This window comes from Perca fluviatilis, chromosome 15 (genome assembly GCF_010015445.1).
Source record: "Perca fluviatilis chromosome 15, GENO_Pfluv_1.0, whole genome shotgun sequence".
NCBI lineage: Eukaryota > Metazoa > Chordata > Actinopteri > Perciformes > Percidae > Perca > Perca fluviatilis.
Genome location: NC_053126.1, coordinates 10840862 through 10855629, shown reverse-complemented (window position 1 = coordinate 10855629; position 14768 = coordinate 10840862). Strand labels below are relative to the sequence as shown.

Here is a 14768-nt window from a genome sequence, read left to right as displayed (position 1 = left end):
AATGGGAAATGTAGAACAAGTGGGTGTATGTGTGTACTACATTCATTATTTCATTCAGTAACAAAACATGAATGTGTATTTTCCTTTGATCAAGTACATGGCAGATTTTTCTCAGAATGACCCGAGAGACTAAACAAATTAGTGTCAGTGTAACGTGCTCTTTTTCTCTGCCTGATAATAATACTGGTTCTTTCACTTGACATTGAGGTCGATGGAACAAAAGCAACATGACCGGAAACACCAAGGTAACCAAGCTGCAGAAGGCCAAGAGTGTGTTTCTACCCCCACAGCCAGCCACAAAAACAGGTTGTCAGTAAACAGACATAGAATAAGGGCTAAGAAAGTATGGCATATGTTATAGAAGTACATAGAGAAATGAGGAAGGACAAAGGCGAGTTTAAGGAGCAGCGGCAAAGAGATAGCAGAAGAACAGCAAAGTGTTCATGGGGAGAAGATGATAGATGTTACTAAAGACACATGTGGTACAAAGATGATAATTAGTTTAATTTCATAGACTGTATTATGAGCTTTACTGAATCAAATCCTGTCAATGATATACTTTATGGTGTAATTTAGTACAATTCATTGTGATGATAACACATGAGATGTTATGTTGTGATGTTAATGTGCATGTTTGAAATCAGTAATCACTGTTGAACACATTTTCCATAACAACTTAAAAGGTGATGATATGTTAATGTTGTGTTCACAACATTCCCCCGAAGTGGCCAAAAAAAATCAGGTATTGCAGGTTTAAGAGGTTACAGGGTTAACTTCTTTTCTTTTGTTGAATTTTAAGTGTATTTGTTGTTCTGCACATAAAAAAAATAATACTTTCAACTTATAGCCTACAGTATATATAAACATCAAATATATACACGTATCGGGCTGCCTTACAAGAATGTTTTATTAACCGTTTTCTCATCTTTGTCTTATTACTAGTTATCAGCTGGATATTTTTCGCACTTTGTGTACTGTTTATTTTTGGAATCTGAATGCCCAGCAAGTTTAAAGGTTGGCACTTAAAATAAGGTAAGCTTTACACAAAACAGCTGATTTGTATCATGCATTTATTTGACTTGAGAATGCACAGAATGAGGACTGTGGATTTTGTCCCCCATCTTTTACAGTGCAGTTTCATCAGCAAAGGATCACTTCACAACCATGGAGATGGATAGAGATTACAGTGACAAATAACTCTTTCAACATGCTCATGGTGATCTGAAGAGAGACTTCAAAAATCTAAATGTATCCTTTAAACAATTTGTACTCGACACTGTGTTTTTATATGGTGGTCTTTATTAAAGAAAGAGTGAAAGGGTTGCTATATCATTAATCTGGGGGAAAAACAAACAAAACCCCACCACCATTAACAAATGTATTTTTTTGGCAAGCCATTGTTCTATTGCCGTATCACATAATACATCAAAATTTGTTCAAGTGACCTAGAAAAAAATATATACTTATTCTTCTTGTTTAATGCTTTTGCATTATTGAAACTACTTTAACGACATTTACAAAAAAATTAAAAAAAAATTAAACTGAAGTGGTTTGTGTTTAGAGACATTAACATTCAAGCGTAAAGCTGCCACTGCTCTGTTTCAACTGAAAATAACGATAAAGTGCTTCAGTCTGAAACATAAACCTGCCATAATATTGATAAATGACAGTGACAATAAACATCAACTGTCTGTTCATGGAATAGATGTACACATAGGGGCTTTGTTTCGTGCAGGTGCATGTCAGCAGCCGTACACGGTACTGTGTATAATTCAGGGTGAACGTGCAAAACAGACTTGTTTGTTAATATTGATGATGGCTTCTTTAACAGAACAACTAAGTTACCATTTTTGTTACGTGTAAAGATGTCATGGAACACAAGAATTCATATTTAAAATGACCTATTCTTTTTTTTTAATTCACAGTGTTTTTAATACACACAAAAAAAGTCCTGTAAGGTGTCCATGTTTCCACAGGTCCATCTTACTGAGTTGTTATTCAAACGAGCTCAAACTCACCATAAACATTGGTAATGTGGTCTTGCTTGGCTCAAGTCACAACTGTGGAGATGCTACAGTGTTGTCCAACAACTTCCCAATAATGCTGGCATCAAATGTCAAAGCTCAAAGTCCAGCAGATAAACCGTGATGTTACTTCCCCATGGCATCCACTCCAGCACATTTTGTTTTAGAAATGTGAGAGAGAAGAGCTAAATCCACAATACTTGGCTGAGCTACTTTAAGGCATTTTCAGTTTTGTAACATTAAAGTCAAAATGTCACAAAAAGCCCAAACGAACAAGCCCAAAGAAATAATATAATTGCCTTGACTATCAACACTATTTCAACCACCTTTACAATTAACCAACATGCTCACTCTAGTTAAAGCAGCGTAAATTAAATACTGGAAATCTTCAAATTAAAGAGAGAACAATGGCTGAGTTTCAAATAAGAGCCTGATGCCCAATAAAGGCCTGGTGGGAATATAACATTGAGCAGGGTGAAATTACCTGTATTATCATGGCTCGCATGATAAATTCAGCATAATGTACAAGCACCAATTTTAGAGTTTGTCTTCTTAAAGGAGCAGTTCCACTTTTTGGGAAAAATACTCATTTGCTTTCTGGCTGAGAGTAAGTTGAGAAGGTTGACCGTTAAAGTCATCAGTTGTCTTTTAAAGTCACAGTAAAATGAAAGTTAAAATGTTTTAGTTTCAGTAATGTGATGTTTGCTCTGCTAGTGTGATTTTATATGACAGGCAGGGTTTGCTAGTCGCTCCAAATTCAATTCAACATTCAATTGGATACGTTGATGTGAGTCAAAAATATTGTTACATTTTACATGAAAGAAAAGCAAAGCAAAGCGATTTTGATTGCTTTTGAAACAAATAATACATTTAGAAAATATTTAAAATAAATGTATTATTTTTATTATTATTACAATTGTTAAATAGATTTGAAATAATCTTCAAATGCGTCAACTCAACACTTCCTGCACGTGTGTCTTAGTGTTGTGAACATCATATACTGAATTTATCAAGACAACAGGTAAACACAGATTAATAGCATAAAGCATCAGCAGCAAATATAACAAAAGCACATTAGAAAACAAGGTTTCTTACCAGAATATGATAAAAAACTGAAATTAGAGAAAAATGACAATATAATCCTGTTGAAAATAAAAGTCTGTTTTTGTAAGGTAAAAAAATGTATTTGAGAATTTAAAGCATTTTAAGGTTGCATGACTGTATTTTGTATTGTATTGAGATTTTTACATCTTTACAATGCAGCCAACCTAGTTATAGTACAAAGACATGAAGAACAAACAAAAATGTGGGGATCCGTGATGAATGGTTTTCTCTCCTTCTTTGCTCCTTTCAACAAATTCCCCAGTCAGAGAAGGAGGATCATCAATAAAGACAGGAAATACCAATCAATAAAAGGTCCTGGAGTAAATCGTCCAAGTCCCACGCACTAGTAACGCACTAACACATGGTGGGTCAGCTTGAAAACTCATAGTGCTGACTGGCCATTCACCTCTGCTTTTGAAGTTAGAGGATCGCTGTCAAGGTCCCCAATCGCCTCCATCATGACAGGCTGCTGAAACCACAGACACAGGGATTAGGGATACAATTAAGACAGAATGACAAACTTTGACATAAGCTGTTGCTCTTGTTGTCAGTGAAGGAATCCCTAAAAATGTGAGTGTTGACAGTTATAACCTGGGGTTTAGTTATTTCCCGTCTGTTACATAAAGTGGGCTTCCTCTTTGGATGTGACATTTTCACACAGAGGATAGAAGACATTAAGGAGGCTGAGCACTTTGACAGTTGGGGCTGCTGATAGCTGATGGCAAATTTACAACGCAGCTTTGGTTTAGGTTTGGTCCCAAAGTATAAAAATAACTATGAAACATGTTAATAAGTAAGACTTTCAATAATAAAATGACTATGATACATGTATTTAAAGCACAATTATTATGTCTCCCTCTGTTTTCACCCTTCTTTTCAATATACCTGCTGTAAAATGTGATATATGTGCTTTACAATTCAGAGATATATACTGTTTGCACAATACCTGAATGCACTGCATTTTCCCATTCTGTGTGGGATTTCTGGGTAAAACAGGATTGTGGTTTTCCTGGGATGCACTCCGTCCCCCTCCGACCCGGCCTGTGGTGCCATAATCATTTGGTTTGTGGAAGCAGAGCACCTTCTGGAAGCTCTGCTTGAAGTTGTCAGAGAGGAAGCCATAGAGGATTGGGTTGGCACAAGAGTTGACGTAGGTGAGGATGACCAGGAAGAAGTAGACAGCAGCGGTGGTGTTGTTCTCAGGGATGATATGAATCAGGTTGACAATGTTGGTAATGAAGAAGGGCAGCCAACAAAGTACAAAGACCAACACGATGATCACCACCATGCGTGTCACCTTGCGCTCCGACTTACGCCGCTTAGTCAGGCCTACACGCACACTTGCTGACCTCACCTAAAAGTGAGATGGTTAATTGAAAAGGTTTTATGAGATTATGAGAGCAGAACCTTACAGTAAAATACAAGAATGTATTTAGACACCAATAAAAGCCGGAGGCTAATTGTATAATGTATTTAGACACCAATAAAAGCCGGAGGCTAATTGTATAATGTATTTAGACACCAATAAAAGCCGGAGGCTAATTGTATCTGTCCAATTACCTTAATGACAATGAGCAGGTAGCAGAGGCAGATGACAACCAGAGGACCAAAGAAGCCAAGGATGGATGTGTAGAGTATGAAGACAATGGACCACAAGTTACGTGGGTCAGGCCAGGTTATATTGCAGGTGTTGAAGTCCTCCTGTACATGTGAGTAGATTGTTACCGGCAGCACAATCAGTAAGGATACAACCCACACCATGCCATTGAAAACCTTGGCCGCCTGTGGCCTCCGCCATTTGGCACTGCGAACAGGATGAACCACAGCCAGGTAGCGATCTATGCTCATCACCGTCAGGCAAAAGGTGGAGGAGAACTGGCTCATGGCATCAGCAGTCATGCAAACCTTGCAAAAGAAATCTCCATATGGCCAGTAGGAAAGCACACTATTGGTGCCAAGAAAGGGAATTCCCAGGATGTAGAGTTCATCTGCCAAGGCTAAATTGAGAATGTACATGTTGGTTACAGTCTTCATCTTGGTGTAGCGAACCACCACATAGATGACCAGTGTGTTGCCCAGAAGACCCACAATGAAGACGATGGTGTAAACAACTGCGGTGACCACACTGAACGGCATTGGTGCGGGCACCTCTGACATATTGTTGTAGGTGGGGTTGGTGGGGTAGGACTGGGAGGAAGACATGTTGACATTCTCAGATATCGGTGTCCAATTGTAAAAGCCATCCATGTTGAAGAAAGGAGTGCTGGTGTCTGTTTGGATTACAGTAGGAAAAAATCATTAGAGAAAAGACAGAGACACAAATTTAAAAGCATTATATGGGATACTTAACAATAACCCATGTGCTAAAAAAAGTTTTGTATTGTGGGTTCTGTGAATGTCTGCTTCAGAGAATTATTGTCATGTCTTTTGCACTTCACAACAACACATGGGCAGGAGGTACTCTAGGCAAGATGCCCATATTTACCAGGAGACAAGAGAAACTTTCCATTGAATTGTCTGGGCCAGTGGCCAACATGCCATTTCTCTTAATGGGAAGTATCACTTAGGAAGAAGAGGATATTAGGGTTGCACTTTATTTTACAGTACATTAAAAAGACCGTAAGCGGTATTTATATATCAAATTAGACCAAATTTAGAAATAACATGGTCTTTATTAGACAGAAAATTAACAGTTATATCCTAATTAGACACCAAACACCTAAATTATGCTGTGATTAGTACATTAATAAGATATTAATATAAACCTTACTTTGTACCAAATTATACCAAAACTAGAAATAATGTGGTCTTCATTAGAGAGTGAAGAAACACAGTTATGCCCAGACACATTTCTGCTAAATTGAAACTGCATGGAATGCTGTATATGACCCAAAATATACTATACTTTGACCATATTAAATACAAACTACTGCTAAACCTTCACGTAGTACGATAGCTAGATAATCTGTATTTCGCAAAGTTGCAATGTTTAGTCGATGTTAAGTGTCCTCATTGTGCCGTGGCAATGCTGGTAAAGACTAATTTCATTTACATTAAAAATGCTGCAATGCAAACTAGCCTACTAGCTACCTAGTTAGCCTAGCTAGCTTGCTCTCTATTTACAGTACGTTATTGCTGTGTGAACTGTAAACATTTCATCCAGGGAGAATGTTGATACCATTTACAGTCATTAAATGATTTTAATAGTGCTGTGACAACTCAATTTGTATTTGTATTATTCTGTTTTACCGCTTGTTACACTTACAATCTGCAAGTAAATGGCTTATATCAATCTGTGTTGCTCTGTGCTCTCTATCCACAGGCAAAGACGAGACGGAAAGGGTCCCACTGTGAAAGACAAGACACAGCGAACTGCGATTCACAAATGAATAAGTAAATACATTTGTTAAAATACCACGTGTATGTTTTACCTTTGCCTGTGTACTTTTATGCAAATATGTGCATCAATTAGCCATTTTCATTGTAATTTGTTACAAATTAGCTTGTATAACAGTGGGAAACAAGACGGATCTCATTACAATTTACGGTACAGTCCTGTTCTTATGTGTCCCTAATTACCCATTAATAAGTTGCAGCTTCCACAGCCTATATGTGATCGGGTAGTAACAAGGCATTACATGTTCTGATGTCTTATGGACCTTTTTCACAGCAGACATTTTGACTTGTCATCAGAATCAGAATCAGAATCAGAAAGGGTTTTTATTGCCAAGTACGTTTTTTAACACATACAAGGAATTTGTTTTGGTGTTGTTGGTGCACATCACACATTCTCTAAATGTAATATTAAACAATATAAGTATAGGTATAAACAATATAAGTATATGTACACAGTATGTATTAAATTAAAAATAAAGATAGAAATAAAATAAAATAAAATAAATAAATAAAGAGCAAAGAGCATTACAGCAGAGAGAGAACAGTGGCATGAAGAGCCAGGTGGAGAGTCAGGGTGGTTTCCGCGCCTTGTTAATAAGGCTAGTGGCGGAGGGGAAAAGCACAGCTTAAATTGATAACCTTAACGATGACTCAATTCCATCAAGTGTCCCAGTAAGCTATTTCAGTGAGTCAGCATGCACAATACCAGGGCCTCTCCTAAGTGGAATGCAGCCATCATTAATGGTTTTGAATACACCTGCGCTTTCCCTTCTATGACATGTCAACATGTCAACATATCTGCTGTGAAAATGGTCCATTAACTGGTATGGGAATATAGTGTCAATGAAGCACGTATTAATAGTTTATAATGTATGTATGTATGTATGTGTATGTATGTATGTATGTATGTATGTATGTATGTACCACCTACAAACTCCATGGGACTATTTATGATGTCTAAAACCTTGAGCCAAGTGGCAGGTAGCCCATATCCTTGATGAGCTAGAGTGCCACAGTGATAAATAACAGGGTTGAAGTAGGTTTTTGGGCCAAACCTATTCAGCAAAAGTTATTGATTTTGTCAAATAGTTCACTATTTTGTGAAATGCCTACCATGTATAAATATGTATTATTCCTGGCGTTTAATGACATATCGATACGGCAATATCCTTTGTGCGATACAATAATCCATACGCTGGCGCCAGATATTAATATTTTAATTAATAAAATAAGGCTTCTAAATAGAGTCCCCTGCTCCCAGCATTGCTAATTGCTCCTCGAGCTGGCGCTCAACACATGAATGAGGGAAACTTGAACATAAGTTAACTAGCCGAAGAGGAAGAGGTTTTCAACAAGATGGTGGACAGCAGTTTGAGAAAAATAGCAGATGCCCCAGCCACGTTTAAGTCCAAAGTCAGGGCCCATAGTTGCTCTATATTTCTGTAATCTTAATTCACAGACTGAAAAATGTGTGCTGCAGAATTGTGCAGAATTCCAACAGTTTGGACTTGCAGTATATACGGAGAGAAAACATTTTCATGGGCATTTTGTATTCATAGTTCGACGGTTATCATGATGTATCATTATAGGATTGTCTAACAAAATATATAGATCATCACAGAATTGCTGTATCGTGATATTATCACTATTGTGAGACATGTATTGTATCATATCGTGAGGTACACTGTGATTCCCACCCCTGCTATATTCTAGCATACAAATGGTAACAGGAGATGAGGTACACAAAGCATGACTTTACTAATTGAAAGGAAAGATGTTTGCTGATGGATCTTTTACGTAAGTAAAAGTAACAATACCACAGGGTAAAAATACTGGACAATAATAATAATAATAATAATAATAATAATAATAATAATATTAATAATAATAATAATAATAATAATATATAACTGGATTATAATTATTGATGCATTGAAGTATTCTGTACATCACTTTAATGCTGCAGCTGGTTATGGTGGAGCTCATTTTAATTACTTTATATACTGCAGTGAATCTGCACAAAGAACTAGTAACTCCGGCTGTCAAATAAATGTAGTGGAGTAGAAGTATAAAGTAACATAAAATGAAAATGATATAGTAGGCCTACAAGTAGGCTACCTTACAATTGAGGTACTTTTTTTTTTACTTCAGTATAATACATGAGTAAATGTACTCAGTTACTTTTCACCACTCATTATTATGCAACTGAATGTTGAATGTTGGTAAATGTAAGACACTTATCTGAATGAGGACATCTGAACATTTGCATTTCATGTAAACTTTGTTTATTAATTAAAGTTATTATTTACATTATGCACTCCAATCTATAATACACATATCGTGCTAGTGCACCACACTGTGAACCCTGCATGTTTTATATGGGGTCTTAAGGTTGTGACGGATATCCCTAATAGCCATAAACGTCTAAGCCTGAAATTAGAGCAATGGCCAATTGGCACCCTAATGATTCAATGCATTCTGCTCCTGCAAGACTGCATATATGCCCTCGCCTGGTGCCTTAGTGGGTGACCTAAAATAATAATAACCTTATAATAGTTGTCAGACGTTGCAACCCGAGGCTGTGAAAACGTGTTGCACAAATAAATGGGGTGACGCGAAGATTCACTGAACCGCGCTTCAAAACACGGGACTGACGCGCAGCCTGCAGCATGTTGTTTAGAACCAAACACTTGAAGCCCCTGTCCCCTTCCTGGATGCATATGGGGCTTGACATTATTGCCCACCAAACTACAATAGCCCTATAGCCCGCAGCCATGAGATGCCTCATTGAATCGGAGTTTGACAATATAAACCTTTAGGCTCATAACAGTTTTCCAAACACAGTGTGCCGTTTCACGTCCTTTCTTGGGCAATCAAGGACTAAAATAAATGATGATGGAAATATTTCAAAGGGTTACACTTAATTCAATTTCATAAACACATTGTTTTCTTTTAAATGCCGTCGACATCCGATGGGATTCAACCTACCTGTGCGCTCCTGTGTGCCACTATCTGGTGGCATCTCCCGCGGTATTCATGCAGCTTTCTTCGAGGTCATCTCTCTCGCTCTTTTGACTCGTCGCTTGAAAGAGAAACCTCCTCACACTTGACTTTTCTTCTTGAGTCATTTTCTTGATGTCAGCACGCTCAGATTTTCATTTACATAGTCGCAAAATGCAACAATATCTTACAGGACTTATCCTCACAGGTTAGGTCTATAGGAAAATTCTGTGCAAGGGGAAATACATCCCTAAGCTGGTAAGGAGTCTCTCACTGGATCATTTAGCGCCTCAACTCACTGCGAGTATTTATGTGGAAAACATCACCCCGCCTTTAGATGTGAAAGTCCCACCCATGGGTGGTTGTCACCTCACAGCACAAGACCAGTTGCTGGTGTAGTTGTAGCTCTCTCTTTTTCTTCGCCTGTAGAGCTTCCAGTCAATCATAAAGTGATACTAACTTTTTAAATGTGTGTGAGAGACAACGAGAGCAATGCCCAGGTGCAGCCTGGGGAATAAATCACTTTGATTTTGGCCTGCGGGCGCCTGAGACGGAGCGCGAGAAATTATGCTGAAATGGAAAAATGGTGGGGGAGGATGAGATTGCGCGTTGAGGGAGAGATTACTTAACTACTTTTAAGACATTAGCTTTGTGTTGCTGTCATCCAGGTTAGGATACAGGAGTGCAGCTCTGTGTGTGTGTGTGTGTGTGTGTGTGTGTGTGTGTGTGTGTGTGTGTGTGCAATGTGTGCGTGTGTCTGTATGTGCTTGTTTACAATGTGTACTCCATTCCTGCATGTTCCATCAGTCTGAAGCATCAAAGTGGGTTCTGAAGAAACATGGGGAAGTAGATGACATCCTATTGTTTATGGGTCCTGTTTAACCGGTCCTAACCAGACCATTGGGGAGATGTATGAGACTTGTGAGTGTATAAACACTGTCAGAGGCTTGTCCTGTGGGGACAGTGTAGCACGATGATGATGATATGGCTAATTTACAGGCAATGCAGCTCTTATTTTTCAGGTTACGACTACATAAACAACACTTTTGTCAGAAAAGGGTTTATTTCCAAGTAAGTAACACTGAAAGGGAATTTGCCTTGGTGGTTGGTGCAAACACAAGCAAACATACTATTGAATATTAGGCAAATATAAACCTGTTTGTCCAGATTGTTGAACAGTTTCTTTTTGTAGCTGAAGAGGTCAACAAAAGCTGTTGACATTACAGAAAATGTACCAAAAGTAAAGGTGTTAAACTGGACTAAAGGGTACAGTAAATACAGTAAGCACAAGAGAGCAAGTGAATTATACTCCCAAGTTCGGTCTTAATTGTGCATATTCCTGTTTCTTCTGCCTCTCCGTCCCTTTCTTTAGCAATTTCCTCTTTTACAGGCCCCTTCAGCATTAATCTTTACCTGTCCACCAGATGCCTTCAGACTTTTCTCCTGTCATTCCAGATCCCGCCACTCCCATCTGCCCTGCAATCAATGTATTCCCTCACCAGCCACTTACTATACCGACCCAGATCCATTGTTCCAATGCCAGGTTGTCTTATCTGTCTGCCTGTTTGGGGCCCTATTGCCTGACCTCTGGATTTTGGATTTCCTTGCCTGCTCCTTGTTGGATTTGTTTACCTTTCTGGTTTCGACCCTTGCCTGCCTAATGGACCTGTACGCATTTGCATCTTATTTTTTCGTTAATAAATCATTAAACTGCACTAGCTCTGCCTCTGCCATGAGCATTTGGGTCCTACTCCTGTTGCCCCGCTCACTTCAGCCGTGACAACCAGTTTATTTAAGGAGAGCTCAAAGTTTACACATTAAAGTCTGTTTACAGGTCTTGTGCAGTTTTACTGCATATGTGGAATTTGTAGCTCTAGAGAGACAAAAGAACGTTTTGTCCATATATTAGTATGAGGCAACCAAAAAAAAAAAAAAAAAAAAAAAAAAAAAAAAAAAAAAAAAAAAAAAAAAAAAAAAAAAAAAAACAAAAAAAAAAAAAAACACACAAACACACACACACACACACACACACACACACACACACACACACACACACACACACACACACACACACACACACACACACACACACACACACACACACACACACACACACACACACACACACACACACTTGACACTATTTTTTTTTTTAAAAATAGTTTTTTTTAATTTTTTCAATTTTTTTATTTTTTATCAAATTATTTTTTTTTAAAAAAAAGATTAATTTTTTTTTTTTAATGACAATACAGAATAAAACATCATAAACAGTATACAGTAAGATATTGTCCATTACTAAAAAAAATAAAAAAAAAAAAAAAAAAAAAAAATTCCCCTACAAAGATCCTCCAAATAAGTGAAAATTATGTATCATTGCCATTTATAGGTGCACAAGATAAACCCTTAATGTAATTTAAAAAGGGACCCCAGGTCTTGTAAAATGACGTAAGTGAACCAGAGAGTGAATATCGTAATTTTTCAAGTCCAATACAGTGAAAAATGTCCTGTATCCACCTTTCATGTGTTGGGGGAGAGGCATGCCTCCACTTAAGAAGGATGGCCCGTCTAGCCAAGATTGTAGTAAAAGCAATGATTTTACGATCTCGGGCAGCCAAATCAGGCAAAGGGGAAACCCCAAATAAGGCTATAATAGGATCATGGTCAATATTAGTGTTGATAGCTTTTTTAAACGTCTGAAATACATTAGACCAATAGGCCACCAGCTGCGGGCAAGTCCAAAACATGTGTAGATGGTTGGCAGGAGAGAGCTTACAATGGTTGCAGGCATCACTCTTGTCTGGAAAGATTTTTGCCAATTTGGCATTAGTTAAGTGCACTCGGAATGATATTTTACATTGCATTAAGCCATGCCTCGCACATATGGAAGAGGTATGCACCTGGTTCAAGATGTTATGCCATAGATCCTCTGTAAAAGTAACACAGAGGTCTTGCTCCCAGGTATCTTTAAGAGTGGCATTAGTGTCAGAATTAATAGAATTTATTAAGTTATAAATGACTGAAATTAAATGCCTGTAGTTGGCATTTAAAACAAGAAAGAGAAACATTTTTGATTCAGGGGGACGATTGGGAAAGTAGGGGAACTGCTTTTGTACAAAGTGTCTGATTTGAAAGAACCGGAATAAGTGATGGCTGGGTAGGTTATACTTTTTAGATAAGGAAGAGAAAGAGACAAATACTCCCTTGTCATAAAAGCCACTAATATTGTGAAGGCCATTAGATGACCAGAGACGAAATGCAGGGTCGGAACTAGATGGGGGGGAAAAAGTAGTTATTGAGGATGGGCATATACGTGGAGCCTCTATGTAAACCGTAATGTTTCCTAAATTGGACCCAAATTTTAAGAGAGCTAGTGACTACTGGATTATCTGAAACTTTGTTTACAACTAAGGGAAGCTGAGAGCAGACAACTAAATAGAGAGTGCTTTTCACTGATGACGTTTCTGTATGCACCCATGGAGGACTGTCAGAGTAGATATCTTTGTTCCAAAAAAGAAGCTTGTTGATGTTACAGGCCCAGTAATACTGCTGAAAGTTGGGAGGTGCAAGGCCTCCTTTAGCTTTAGGAAGTTGGAGAATTGATTTCTTAAGGCGAGCGGGTTTATTTCCCCAAAGAAATGACCGCAAAAGACTGTCAAAGCCAGTAAAGAAAGATTTATTAATACAAATAGGTAAGTGCTGAAAGAGGTACATAAATTTGGGTAGAATAACCATTTTGACCAAGTTAATACGACCTACAAGGGATAAAGGTAGAGAGGCCCACCTACACATATCCAGTTTCGATTTGTCCACAAGCGGTCGAAATTATTTTGCAAATAGATTATTATATGAATTCGTATATATATATATATATATATATATATATATATATATATATATATATATATATATATATATACATATATACACATATATAATTACACCGGCTTCAGCACAAAGGGAAAGCAGTTTGTTTATAGTTGGAAATAGTTTCTGTAACTTGCATCAATTTAACCGCTATAGAAAACTGAGAACAGCAATATTCACAGTATTAACCTCGTTGACTGGTTGACTGTTAGGCTGTATTTATGGCACATGATCCGAGGAACGGGCAGCTGCAACAAAGTTCTCGGCCTCCGTCACTGAAGATAACATCTTCTTACCTCCGTCTTTGGTCCAGATTGAGAGCCATGCAGGAAAAAACAAAGTTGGTTTATATCCAAGGTTATATAGTTCTGCCATTACGGCTCGGTATTTAGCGCGTTCAGTGGCCACTTCAGGCGCGTAATCCTTGTAGATGGCGACCGGGTTGCCTTGGTACGCCAGCTTGCCTCTTTTGGCTCGAGCCTCCCGGATGATCAACTCTTTTTGACGGTAGCGGTGGAGCCGGATGATAACTGGCCTCGGTTTCTTCCCGGTCGTTGGTCTGCTAACGAGGGCTCTATGTGCCCGGTCAATCTCCGGCGGAGAGAGTAAAATTTCTTCTCCCAGAATGTCTGTGAGGACTTGCGCGAAGAAAACGGAAGGACGTGGCCCTTCGAGTGATTCCAGCAGGCCCACAATCCGAATGTTGTTTCGGCGGCTGCGTGATTCAAGGTCTACCACTTTATCTTGTAATTTCGCATTACTTTCTGCCAATGTGGCGGAGGTCGTTTCCAACGGCCGCACCCGTTCGTCTAGATCATTGGCACTCGATTCGAGTGAGGTAATTTTATGTGTGTGATCCGACAACGTGCTCTGAATGCGATCAATCTTCTCTTCGAGTGTCAAGATGGTTGTTTTGAATTCGGCCGATAAGATGTTAAGCTCGCTAGGAGTGTCGTCCACAGAGTCCGTTTTCGTTTCTTTTTTGCTCCGCTTAGTCGATTTAGAAGTCATGTTTAGACAGAGTAATAGCGTGCGTAGTATATTTAGTTCAGTTTGGAGAGTAAATAAACGATCAAGATGGCTTAAAATGTTGTGTTAAGCTGAAAGATATGGGAGCAAGAGACAACACGTTTACTCCATTAGCCCTTAACTGGAAGTCCCCCGCAAGCTAAAATGTTGTCTGTGTGTGAGCAAAAAAGTAGTGTGTGCAAGCTAATATATAAATGGTGGCCCAGATTTAGCTCAGTTGGTAGAGCAGCTGTCTACTAATTGGAAGGTTGGCAGTTCGATCCCTTTTTACCTTGCACACAGACGTTTTGTGAGAGAAGAGTGTGCGAGGTGAAAGCAGTGTATGTGCATGCTTTTTGTGTGTGTGTAAGG

At 38.5% G+C, this 14768-nt stretch overlaps 1 protein-coding gene across 3 annotated transcripts; it reads right to left on the bottom strand.

Moving 5' to 3' along the window:
- Positions 1-1053: 1053 nt before the first annotated feature.
- LOC120575243 (somatostatin receptor type 5-like) lies at positions 1054-9886 on the bottom strand. 3 transcript variants are annotated; one of them, XM_039825944.1, is made up of 5 exons: positions 9513-9886; positions 6394-6476; positions 4689-5398; positions 4075-4482; positions 1054-3597 (listed from the first exon to the last, which is right to left on the bottom strand). In XM_039825944.1, exons 3-5 carry the CDS (start codon positions 5373-5375, stop codon positions 3511-3513), a joined length of 1182 nt encoding a protein of 393 aa, XP_039681878.1. In that variant the 5' UTR covers positions 5376-5398; positions 6394-6476; positions 9513-9886; the 3' UTR covers positions 1054-3510. The 3 variants fall into 3 exon arrangements, with proteins under 3 accessions (XP_039681878.1, XP_039681876.1, XP_039681877.1); XM_039825942.1 differs by lacking the exon at positions 6394-6476 and having other exon boundaries at positions 9513-9884; XM_039825943.1 differs by lacking the exon at positions 6394-6476 and having other exon boundaries at positions 1054-3594; positions 9513-9881.
- Positions 9887-14768: the final 4882 nt, after the last annotated feature.

Coding starts and splice junctions, on each gene's coding strand:
- LOC120575243 (XM_039825942.1), bottom strand. CDS start 9,546: ATGCCACCAGATAGTGGCACACAGGAGCGCACAG. Junction 5,399..9,512: donor TGGCACACAGGAGCGCACAG/GTAGGTTGAATC, acceptor TAATCCAAACAG/ACACCAGCACTCCTTTCTTC. Junction 4,483..4,688: donor ACCTGCTCATTGTCATTAAG/GTAATTGGACAG, acceptor TCTCACTTTTAG/GTGAGGTCAGCAAGTGTGCG.